This window comes from Pieris brassicae, chromosome 5, assembly GCF_905147105.1.
Source record: "Pieris brassicae chromosome 5, ilPieBrab1.1, whole genome shotgun sequence".
Lineage (NCBI taxonomy): Eukaryota > Metazoa > Arthropoda > Insecta > Lepidoptera > Pieridae > Pieris > Pieris brassicae.
Window position 1 is genome coordinate 15,682,331 of NC_059669.1, and position 13,383 is coordinate 15,695,713.

General features: G+C 30.7%; 1 protein-coding gene across 1 annotated transcript; it reads left to right on the forward strand.

Annotated features, from left to right (window-relative positions):
• The first annotated feature begins 4,175 nt into the window (after window positions 1-4,175).
• Window positions 4,176-12,304, forward strand: LOC123709359 (alpha-tocopherol transfer protein-like). Its single transcript, XM_045660629.1, has 8 exons — window positions 4,176-4,274; window positions 6,718-6,863; window positions 7,652-7,811; window positions 9,019-9,077; window positions 9,420-9,616; window positions 10,083-10,193; window positions 10,761-10,863; window positions 11,579-12,304. The coding sequence occupies exons 2-8, from the start codon at window positions 6,719-6,721 to the stop codon at window positions 11,728-11,730; spliced, it is 927 nt and encodes a 308-aa protein (XP_045516585.1). The 5' UTR covers window positions 4,176-4,274; window position 6,718; the 3' UTR covers window positions 11,731-12,304.
• The last annotated feature ends 1,079 nt before the right edge of the window (window positions 12,305-13,383 follow it).

The window sequence follows — 13,383 nt, forward strand, 5'->3', positions numbered from 1 at the left end:
TAAAATTGAAATTCCAAAAAGTTTTCATTAGCACTGTTTCTAACTGGCCCGTTTAAAACGCCGTAAACATTTTCAGCCACGTATAATACATGCACGTTCTATCTTCGAATCAATCGAACAAATAAAAAATTGTACAATAATCCTGTAATCTATATTGTACCTTCCAGACAGAATACATGATTGTTTAAATAAAATACATCGTAAAATTTTTGCAAACAATATGCCTTATTATATTCGTTTAAGACTTCTTAGTAACTATGCTGTAGAAAATATATTTTTTATGAAGTATAGGTATACAGCAATAGTACATAACGCTTTCATTCGTTAAATAAAATCTATTGGATTTGAATTCTTAACTAGCTTTGACCCTGACGAATTTTTATATAGAGCGTTGATACGGTTAATAGAATAAAATATAAAACAATCATAGTAACACCTCTATTCAATTTATTGCTATGAGATAAGTTTTATTGAAAAAATCAATGTATATATTTATTAAGAGCAAGATAATTATAAAAGCTTACATTTTATATAAGCATATTTATTTAAAAAATCGCAAGGCAATTGTTAAATTGCCTTACGAAATTTTAGCGCTTAAGCATCTCGTAATTTGAAATTCTATTCTATTCTATGCAAATCGCCAGCTAATCCGATGTCAGTGTAGTTCAAAAAGTAATAACAAGAATTATAATTATAAAGTGTCACTGATAGAATATAGCATTGAATATAATTTTTACTACCTTGACAATGTTAACTTGCTCATTATTTTCCGGTAAAATAAATAACAATATTTAGTACTGTAAAAGATCTTTTCAGTTAAAAGTATCCTATCGCTGTTACAGCTTCAACTTTGTCACTAATCTTCCAACCAATCTTAGATTAGGTATGTTCAAGTTGTTTTATTTTTTAAGAAATTTGGCGTATATTAGAATGTATATTAAATATCTTAATTTACACATATAAAAACAAACTTACTAGCTGTATTTTGTCGGTTTCCGCGTATAGTCGATCTCAAACAAAATAAATACGTATTAACACGACCAAGAGTACTATTATAAAATTACGCCAACAGATAATTGATAACAATGCGATGTTAAATAGAGCGAAAAATTTGTTCGCATAAGTTAATAAAGTTAGTCGAAACTGTTTATACCTTCAATTCTTACATAATTCCCATTTAATTTTTCCAATTCAAAAGCAACAGGAATTTTCAATTAATGACTTTTTAAAAAGGTTAGGTTTGCGATTATAGTAATTCGTTATAATTATTTATATTTTAAATCTGTTTCTAAAATAATGATAGCCAAAATAAACACGCTATCATACTATCTTATAAAATCATTATCAAAATTTATAGATGATTCTCATCGTTTTAAGGATCTATACAGCCCACTGAACATTAATTATTTTTAAATTCTGCATTATTATTAACTTCACTTCGTAGTACCCTCTAAAGAAATCATATACTTCTACAACGTGATTTGGATAATATTTTAAAAACTTTTTTGAAATCTATTTTAAACGTTCATTTTGAAATATCCGGGCATCAAGCCTCGCTCCCTATTTGCTTTGGCGGATTAGAAGTGCGCAAGACAACATGTAGGTCTTCCATCGTTTCTCCCAACTGCTGACAAATCTAGCAGCCTGGTAGGTTATTCTACAACTGTTTTGACAGATGTGATAAATGTGTAGATAACATCCGATCCAGGCTTGATTTTGCCTTCTAACGTCAACTTTCATTGGAACTGGGATGATCTGAATTCCTCAATCCTCAATTATAGACCGCGCAAGGTTGGTCGCAGTAAAGTCTAGGAAGGCCGGACATTAGCTTAAAGCTTCACCAAGCACTGGCATCCTTTTGCACCCTGAACTTTGAGTGCCCTTATGTACTCCCCATAGGTGTATCTGTGGCTTTGAAGTACGTATCACCAGTACACCATCGCCTCCATACACAAAAGAGTGCAGAGCGATATCATACGTCGCTCTCTTGCGTCATCCACTTATTTCACATTATCTCAGCCACTTTGGAGCAAACAGGTATCGCTGATGACATGCGGCCGGTTGGGATGTTTTGGATACCTTGGAGGATGGGACGGGCTTTGGAATGGGATGCTACTTGTGTGGACACTTTAACTCCGTCTCAGCTCCCTCAGACAAGCAACAAAGCTGGCGGAGCAGGCGCAAAGTAATAAACGGCTAAAATATAAATCTTTCCTCCAACTTTGATTTTGTTCCCTATAGAGTAGAGACTCTTAGGTGTTATTTGGTGTTCAAGGGCACAGACGTTATTGAAGATTTATGTTGGTGGTAGCTAATACCGGTTTATCCGTTTTTAATTATTATATATATACTTAGGTTAGGAATATTGTAAATTCTAATTAATCTTTATTTGTGTGTTATGAATTCGTAATATTAATACAAGGCTTCGTAAAGGTATTGATTAATACAAATATTATTCAACTTTATATTAGATTAAGAGATCTAACTATAAGTTCTACATATTAAAATTCGCCTATATCGTCTCGCAATTAATAGTTAGGTCTTGAAATTAACGTTATTAAAATATAGAATAACGTCGAATAGTTTGATCAAAAAAGACGGTCCGACAATATCATGGCTGTAGCGAGCGGGTAATGGTAAGAAAACAAAGCTCAAATAAGCTGGAGAAGGATACCCAAGATGGGGTTCCAACCCTCAACTAAAGACAACCAAATAATGTATTTAGTTAATGTTTAGTATTCTTATAGCTAGTTATAATAATAGTCTTATAACTGTTGATTGAAATTAAAACATAGACAAAAATACAAATTTACTAAAATTTTATTTACTGTAAAATAACATAATGATCATTTATAAAATGTTATACATTCTTTAGTAAATTGTTTGTATAAATATTTTCTTATAAAAAAAGTTAATACTCATAAAACATTATTATATTATTTTGTGTTAGTAAATTTGTGTAGTCAAGCGATGAACTGAATACAGAGAAAAATAGTGTTAACTATAACCGATCGTGTTATATGCACTTAAGTGACATGTTAAGAAATTCTAGTTTATTTCGTAACAGCGTAATGTATTTCGCATTAAGAAACTTGTAGATTACGTACCATATATCCGTATATATATGGATGTTTGAGTTTTGTCATAATATAAAACAATATGAAATTTTAAATCACCACTCTAGTTTTCATAGAAAATAACTTTCATGTCAGATATGACTTTTATTAAAATAACTTTGGAAATACCATTAAGACCTTTTTTGAAGCTTATTGAAAATTTTAAGAATCTATATTTTGATTTGATTATTGTGTTAGATTTGTAAACCTTTAGTCTAATAGAACATTGAATCTCCAGTATTCGGATCCGGTGACTGCACAGAGGTATCTTCATACATATTTCCAAGCAGTCACCAGCCTGGTCAAAACGTTACCTTCCGCAGAAATGACATGATACGTTTACTAGTACGCAATGCAAAATTCAATTTAATTTTTTCTTGTTTGTACGAAAATTTCAATCAAATTTTGTAAGAGGTTATCTAAGAGCTGTCTAGTGACTTTTTGTTACCTGAGAGATTTCTATATTTTTTATAGGCCTATTTAGTTTTTTGTATCATGATTGTTTGATTATTATAGCCAATCCTCGCTTGAAAAAACTATTTAAGTTTTTCAGATTTAGAATGTATAGGAATACAATACATAGAAACGCACTTTACCGAACAGAAACGAGTTTCTTTGAGTTTTATTTAAATTCCAAACTCGTAGTTCGTATGATAGCAACATATATATCAAAACGGTTTAATCAATAAAATATAATTAAAATTTTAATAATGAACGACCCCAGTAGTGCTTTCTCTAAAGTGTTGAGATAAGAATTAAGTGGTTAAAAAACCTTACAGACAAGTCTAAATGTAATTATTTCCATTTTTATAAACTATATTCTAGATTGTTTTAGGAGTTATGTTTTGTTTGAATTAGTTATGAAATTGTAGGCATACGTAATAACACAAGACAAACATGCCAATTTCTTAATACGCGCGTATAATTCCGGATATTATGTTTTCATTTTTAAATCTTTTTAACCTCAATTAAACAAAACCTTAAGCCCATCCATGGAGCACAGAAACAATCGTTTCGCTTCGTAACCGGAAAATTAATTTTCCGCCATGACACTGCATCGTTCTCAATGTCGCAAGTACTTCAGTAAGGTTCTGTAATCATTTAGTTCGTACTTAACCGCCATCTAGATAGCACACACCAAAACGGAAGCGAAATTAAGTGAGTATTATTTTAAAAATTGAATTAATAATTGGACAATATTGCGTTTAAATTTTTATTCATATTAAGAAAATACGAGGTTATATAATTTCATCAATTTTATTAAAAAAGTATTGTCTCATAAAATTTTGTAAAATAAGCTTAACTATCTTTCTTTTATAAATTGCTTTTTAAAATAATTAAATTATATTATCATAAATTACAATTAAATTGTCATTAATTGACAATTACGTTATTAATCTTACGAAAGAATTCAACAGTCCAGAATTCAAAGTATTAGGGCAGTAACTAGTTTTGTATATAATTTAGATTAAAAAGTGTTCTATGAGATCTTAGATCTTATACTTAAAAGACGAAGTATATCTAATCCTTGTATAGATACGTGTACGCAGACGTGCTTTTTATATTTTGTAATTTGTTTTTATCGTACGTTCATCAATCACTATTCTACGTGTCACTTCATGTAACGACACACAGTACGAAAAACTTTAAACCTATTTGCTTAAATTACTTCGCTACATTGTTATGATCTGCATACGAAAATACTTACGCATACGCATGTGTTGGGGACAGTGGGACCTTAAATTATACCTATTATCTTATTGATAACAAGTACTGATACTAGAATTAAAGGAAACCATGAATAAGGGACGTACAAATTAACGCAACGCAAATTACTATGCTGCGGTTTTGTAAATTAGCTACAAAAGTTGTTTTTAATATAAAATTTGCGTAAATGAAATTTAATTTCTTTAATTGAACTGTATAATAAATGTAAGTAATTAAGTTTATTAAAGTAATTATTACAAAAAAGTCATTTAACAAAGATATGATTTTACCTAAACAAATGGTTTTTTACATAGCAGCAACACTATCACTTGTCTTAAAACTCAACATGATTTATTATTTCATGGTCAATGAAATATATTATTTGCGTCACTACAAGTTAACATACTGTGTTGCAGACTAAAACGAATAACCTAAGAAACTATTATTCCATACGTCAGTATTCCATATAAAATTTGACAATACACTATCAGTATATTAACAATAACGATTAGTTACTTGTGAATTCGTGGTCCAGTCAGAATATTAATGACCCATATTTAACTAGAATTGTTTGTTGTAACAAAACCTGTTTTAAGAAGCGATAAATCGATTTTTATATATTTTATTGTTAATAACATTATGTAGTAATATATATATATATATTACTGACAACACAATTTAATTCCATGCATACATTAATTTCTATGTTATATAAAGTCGTAAATTTAGTTTACTGTAATACTGCTAACATACATTATGAAACATTTAAGGTATGTGTATAGAAAGCCTTAAAAAAACTTAATACAAAACACAAGTAATATTTCACTCATTGTGTGCTGTTTTTCTGCGTAAATTTACGTATCGTTACTACAATATTTATTTCCGTTACTTTGTGTTGAAATTATTTATTTTCCATCAAGGATGTTGGTAATTCCTTGAGTTTCTAAAACAGCGCCAATGTTTGCAATCGCTGTGTTGTAATGTTGGGTGACATTCCAAGTTTGGTTGGTATAAGGCGTTTCTGTAAGCTAGATTAAGATTAAATAAACATTCTACTAATTGGCTCTAAAGTTAAAAGTATTTATATTTTCATATAACATATAAAAATATAATGTATGTGTAGCAGATTAAACTAAAATGTAACAAATAATGAAGAATTGTACCTTTTAATTTATTTACAACATATAAAATCATACAAATATTTTAAAATCATTAACACAAAGCTTTATACATCATGATTATTATTAGTTTATACATAATAATCAAACATACACACACATACATGCAAACATCTACACACATTTTCGTATCACCTGATATATAAATTAATTAGTCATATAAATACAATGTTTTAAGTTATTTCTATAAAACGTAAAATTCGTTTGAAAGCTATAATAATAATCTACTATATGCAAATTTACAGAAATTGGTAAATTAGATAAAGTTCAACAAAAGACTTTTATAATCATAGACATTTTACCATATTACTACTAAGATTATTACAGAATTTCATTAATAGTAACAGAATTATTACTATCATTGTTATCGTTATCATATATTTTTGTTATTAATGGCTCCGAATCTTTTCGAATTAACCGTGGTAGGAAGAAAAAAAGGTGGCGCGTAACGGAAAAATATGACGCGTAACCGAAAAACGTTTAACATTCAGACATTTAAGCAAGTAGGTATTTTAAACCTAACAAACCACACATAATTTTGCCATGAAGCTGATTGTGACTTGATCTATGTGTTTAGCAATACTTATTGTTTCGATTGCACTTACTAACAAATATTTTTTACCGAAGATTGCAACTCCAGGCAGTGCGGGAAGCCACGGTTCTATTAAAATAATATTATGAACTTAGTGACTAAAGAAATGTACATATTTTTCTAGGATGGCCGCAACTCTAGTGCAACCAAGTGGAGAAATATGGGAGAAGATAAGAATAGAACTAAAAGAAGATGTGAATACCAGAGACAGAGATTTACAGCATATGAAAGAATGGTTGAGAAAACAGCCTCATTTGCCCGACGAATGGGGTATGTACAATATAATATTATTATATATATATTAGTCGAAACATAATTTCCTACCTTAGATTTTGTGTCGCCTTTTTATATTATCTCTACTTAAGTACAAACCTCAAATTAAAATTGCTTTAAATCGATTATGCTTTTCTGTTAGGAACGTAAAAATTAAGGACGATGGTTCATCAGAATTCTAAATACTATTTTTAGTTTGGAAGCAGAGATTTAATGATGAACACAAACGCAATATGCAATTTTTAGACAACATATTTCAAATCAAATGGCCCACCACGCCTCCTGCTGATAGAGGATCTTTGACAATCTGAGACAAATCTTTGTTTTTAATTAATTTATTATTATTTATTACTTAAGATGTCATGTGGAACGTGGTGTAATGGTTGCAGCTTACAAACGTTGTGTAATAAAATAAAACTTGGCGATTAAAAAGAGTGTCGGAGGGTTTATTGCCAGTTCTTCTCTTCCGTTCTACGCCCTTGATTAGAGAACTGGCAGTAAAAAGTAAAATTTGAACTATTTAATGTATATTTCTTTTTTTTGACGTTCATATGTGTTCATTGTGTTACCTATATGAATAAATGGTTTTTGAATTTGACTTTGTATATTTATGTAATATAAAATAGCAATCTATATAACGTATAAAAAAAGCGCACTTAATTTATTACCATGCAAATATCTAAATACAATTGTATAGATATAAAATTATTAATAGGACATTAGTATAAGCAAGGACATGAACAATGTTTGTAACTATAAGGGTAAAGTTTACGTGTACTTTTTAGACGAAGGACGCATGATGACCTTTCTTCGTGGCTGTAGTTTCTCTCTGGAGAAATGCAAGAGGAAGTTAGATATGTACTTCACAATGAGAGCAGCATGCCCTGAATTTTTCACCAAGAGAGATGTCAGACGACTAGAACTAAAGGATCTTATGTCCAGAGCGTAAGCATTAACTTTTATATAGAAAAGTATGCTTGCTTTTTTACCATATATAAATTTTACAGTATAATACAAAAATATTAAAATAATTCTGCTCTTTTATGTTGGTTAACGTTAAACTGTTTAATAATTGACCGGGCAGTTCATTAATTATCTGCAGCAGCAAATACTTCAATGTTCTCTCACCATAGATGTTGTTTGCTCGCGAAGTACAGAGCTGAAATTGGATTACAGCTCTTGTTTGTGCCTGTTCTACACGTTTTTTGATGATCATTCTTGATTAGTGGTATTGTATAGCAGTTGTTCCATTCGAGGTCGTAGACAATGTCATCGCCTAGTGATTCAGTCTAAAATGCGTAACATTTCTTAGTAATTAAAAGTATTAATGCTTTCAAACTTGAGCAGTGTTAGATTTGAGCGTGCGACTCAACCCTACGGGTCAGGCGTTCAAATCACGGCTGAGCATTAACATTTGCTTGCGCATGCCTTAGCTTGCCATCACTGAACACCTACTTGCCTATTAAGAATTAGGTAATCAGTCAGAAACAGAAGCAAAATACAGTCAAAATCTGTTAAAACAACATCTAAGGGACTACTCATATTTGGTCGTAAAAACTGATAGTCGTAACAGCCGATGACGTTGTTATTAAGTACCTAATACTTTTACCCGCCCGGGTCTTTTGATTTTGGTCAATGTAACCGATATGTTAAATACCAAAAAACTGAATTGGAAGGGGGCGGGTCATGTAGCGCGCCTTACAGATCACAAGTGGACGACAGTAGTAACTACATGAAGAGGCCCACCAGGCAAACGGTACAGTAGATGGTACGGCTCAATGGATGCAAATAGCTCATAGAAAGATGGCAAGCCTTGGAGGAGGCCGTTACTGGAGAGGGTTCCTGATACATACTAACTGTTACAAATATTACATAGGATAACCAGATATTAATGGATCGGGAAATAATTTAAGGCTTAAAATAAATAAATAACCGATATGTCGTTCTAAACGATGTCGTCGTTTTGATAGTATATAAAAAATTGATCCAAAAATATAAAGCCAAGGGTTGCAAAGGTTAACTTTAAAATATTATTTAATTCGGAAATTCTTGAATAGCGTCGCGTATTATGCATTAATAAATCAAGTCAATCATTTAAAACGCAATAGTGTGATATAATCATAGTGTTTAAATATTACTCTTGTTATTGCAGACAAGGACCACCACTCTCTGGTTTGACACCGAATGGTAGACGAGTGACTGTTTGTAGAGGTAATATTGCTTAGACATATTTAAAACTACATCTTAGTTGACTTTAATTGTAACTCAAAAGAAATGCTAAATGTGTTAAATGTGTACCTGGAGGAACTGAAATCATTTCTTTGTTTATAAACGTGGTGTTTATACTGTGGTTACAGTACAAATACAATTAAACAATGTACACCTCCATAACCAATAAAGTGCTTGGAAATACAATTTTTCTACATCGGACCGCTTAAGAAATTATAATAATATGAGTGCCTTTAGAGGGTCTCAAGGCTGTACAGATTTTAATAAACCTTTAACTTAATGTAAAATAAATGATATTCACGGGTTCCTTTTATGTTTTTTCAGGGCTGGACAAGAACTTAGATATGAATCAATTAAATGATGCTTTTAAAGTCGCCCTTATGATCGGAGACGTCAGACTAAAGGAAGAAAAAGAGGGTGTAGGAGGTGACATATACATTCTAGACGCTTCTGTCGTCAGTCCCAGCCACTTGGCTAAGCTATCTCCCACAGCTATCAAGAAATTCCTCATCTGTGTTCAGGTATGTGTTCATATGGTCTTCACGCTAGTTACAATAATAATAGCTCTTTATTTACATCACAATAACACAACACAAAAGAAAAATAAAATTAAATAAATGAAGACAGTGGATGTTAATAGGTTATTTTAATGCTAAACCTTCAATCACAGATATATATGCAAATTTATTTTATTATATTCATTATTCTCTAGCTGACTGCGATTGTTGAAAAACACTCCAACGCGGAATCACGTTAACATGATAAATTCGCCTTTGTATGCATTAAATAATTTATTTACGAACAACGCCCAAATGTTTTGGGTAAGCTATATATAACCAATGAATCTGTTGGGATCTGTCTGGGGCTGTTTCTTGTTCTTGTTTAAACCTTCTATCTTTTTGTACTTCCAATTCTTCTCCTTTGTGACGGTGAATGTTTTCTTCTATATAGCATTTGACATTTACTTATTAGTATGGTTATTTTCAGGAAGCGTATCCCGTAAAACTAAAGGAGGTACACGTGGTAAATACATCACCGGTCATTGAAAAAATTGTCAACTTCGTCAAGCCTTTCCTGAAAGATAAAATCAAAAATAGAGTATGTATATATCTTATATGTTATTTTTTCTTCTGTAACTAACTACCCTACAACAAATAGGAAGGAAGTTCTTGTGAATATAAGCGAAATCGCGCCCTATGGAAACTCAGATGTAGTTAATTAATATTGTATTCTAATGAAATAAAATTTATACTTAATCTCTATTACGTCCACTTTGCAAGCATTTATTTATTACATATCATATTTATAATAAAAATTGAACGTACTTTTCATACATGTAAACACATGTAAACATCGTGCTCCGTCTCTAGCATCACATTTTACCTCGGTTTATTTTTCAATGATATATTTTTCAATTCATAAAATTGAAATTCATAAAATTTTGTACAAATATTTTTTTTGCAAACCACAAATCTTTACGAAATTAAATTATATTATTAGTCGTTCCGTATCCAACGATTTTTTATTTATTTGTTACGGGTTGTTTTATGGGTGATTTGGTCAAACCGTCTTTTTAACAATAATTGTGCTGTAATATTATTACTCGATGTGTCGTTAAATAAATTAAGTAATCATTAGAATATACAGAATTATATTACCTTACAGATTTTCATTCATTCAAACCTTAGTGAGCTGTATAATTATGTGCCAAAGGAAATGCTTCCTGAGGAGTATGGAGGCAACGGAGGTTCACTTTCGGACATTAATGGTAGGCAGTTTTCACCTACCGTCATTCTTAATAATCACGCCGCTATAAGCACATAAGTATTTTATTTGACCATCACCTTCTACATATAGAATGGAAATATCCTCAATCTCCGAACAAAATGTCTACTGAGGTAGACCTATTTGTTTGTACACTGGCTGAGTTCACAAGAGTTGCTTGCTATATTGTTAGTTATAAGATTTAGGCATATAAATATAATTTCTTTAATGTTTTTTTTGGGATAATCGGTGTAGGTATTATTTTGACGTTCTAATTAGTTGTTACTCTTAAGGTAGAATAATGATGTGGAAATAAATAAATCCTCAAGAAAAAAAAATTGAAGAACGGCACTACCGATACAAATTCACTCCAGTTACTGTAGTCCAGTTTCTGAGGCCCATTCTTTCCAAATATTTCTTATAAGAGTGTCCAACAGGGTTCACGCAACACAAAGATTAATGATAGATCCATAGAGTCATGCTTTTCAATCTGGAAGTTAAATAAAATTTTATAACAGCTGCGTTACTTACTGTTATGTTCACCTTACATCAAAAATGTCATCTCATCATCTGGCATAACTCCTAGAGACCAGAATTCTCGAGAACGTTCTCACTATATTATCTCTTTGTATAGTATAAATTGTTTATTCAATACATATGTTACCTTTGGTATATCTATATTTATCGGTGTATCTATTTAACAAGATTATTTCTTACAGAGGCCTGGATGAAAAAGTTAGAAGAGTACACAGATTGGTTTAAGGCTGAGGAGTCGGTTATTGCTGTTGAAGCACTAAGACCGGGAAAGCCAACAAATTATGACGAATTATTCGGGATTGATGGATCATTTAGGCAACTGTCCATAGATTAAACAATTAGTCAAAACCTTTAGTTTTTAACAAGCGCTAAGATGTTTTCAATTTAATATAAGATTAACTAGCTGCACCCGCAAACTTTGTTTCTCCTTAATGTGATTTTACTTAGCCTGCCTTTTTAGCACATACCAACATGGAACCTTTTGCTATGCTACCCCAGACAAGGTTCGGTTTTACGGAAGGATTTTTTTGCGTTTTTCTGTGAATTTTTATCTATATAAACCTGAGAGTTCAAGTCATAAAATTTTAATAAAAATATAACAAACAGGTTGATCTTAGATGGGTAAAAATTAAGGGTTGTATGTTAGTTGTAACACAAAAAATAAAAACGAATATTTTGTCTAAAAAATAAAAATGTAAGGGTTTAACCTTTAGGGGAATGTAAAAGATAGCCAGGGCTTATAGTTAGAGTCCTTTTGCTATGATTGTATGTTATATTTATGATTATTATATTTCAATTTATATACTTTTTAAGGAATTAGGACATTATTATACTTTAAAAAAGGAGGAATCAATTCAATGTGTATCTTTATAAAATATCAACTTTCATTTAAATATTCATTTATTGTTTTGTATTTCTTTTACTCATCTGATCTTTTATCTGGGCGGCCATATGTATGGGGCTCATATATGGAGGTGCTTAACCGGGTACAAGGTATCCCACTGTCTTTTAATCTGTCACGCTTTACTAAATCCTGATATCCCTACTGTTAGTTTTGCATATATTTTTCTAGCCAATAAACATTGCACGCCAAATAAAAAAGTAAAGCAAATGCAGCCAGGGTGATTTGCTACGTTACTATATTTAGGTAAAATAACGTATTGAATTTTATATTAGGTCCTCATAATTTCATATGTAAGGACCTAATATTTAAATGTTTTATTCACGCAATAGAGATTAAAAATCTTCTTTAACATTAATTGAAATCGCCAGAATGCGAATGCACCAGAAAATATTTGAAATTATAAAATTATGATAGGTTTTAATTGATTTTTTTTATGATACAGGTCAAAGTAATCCATTAGGGTTAAAATCCCTACATTAATCTATATATTTAAAAATGAATCCCTATTTCCCTTGGTCACGGCGCAGAAAGTTAGAAAATTTAAGAATACTTTTGTTATGATAGCCATATTTTTTTTTCATATCATTCAAACATTTTTGACGTAACCTTATGTCGTTTGACATAACATGGTTTATAACAAATGCTTCGATCGAAGTCATTATATTGAGAAAATACATGTAAAATAATTAATTTATAATTTCTGATGACCACCGTTCGTTCAAAGGATATAATCAAAGAGCTTCAGAGTTGAAGATGATTTGTCATCTGTAAAAGTTCTTTAAATTATATTCTATTAATGTTTCAGAGTTCCTTTCGGAGTTCAAAAGGATGAGTATTTTTCATTATATATATATATATTAACCACAATCCTAATTTATGTTATAGTGGATAAGATTGAAGTAACTCACCATTTCATTCATTCATAGATTTATGTTTACACATCAATTACATATCGTTACCTTGTCTCTGGTTTAAAAGTAAACAAAATTGGCTTATTATAAGTATAAATAAATATGAGTTTATAAAATTTACGATAATCAAAGAAGCTGAAGATAGAGTGATGTGGAGGCAGCAAGTCGACGT

Bases quoted from the DNA above. Each gene is read 5' to 3' on its own strand.
- LOC123709359 (XM_045660629.1), top strand. From the start codon at position 6,719: ATGGCCGCAACTCTAGTGCAACCAAGTGGAGAAATATGGGAGAAGATA. The intron at 9,078-9,419 runs GTAATATTGCTT...ATGTTTTTTCAG, and splicing joins ACGAGTGACTGTTTGTAGAG to GGCTGGACAAGAACTTAGAT. The intron at 10,194-10,760 runs GTATGTATATAT...ATTACCTTACAG, and splicing joins AAGATAAAATCAAAAATAGA to ATTTTCATTCATTCAAACCT.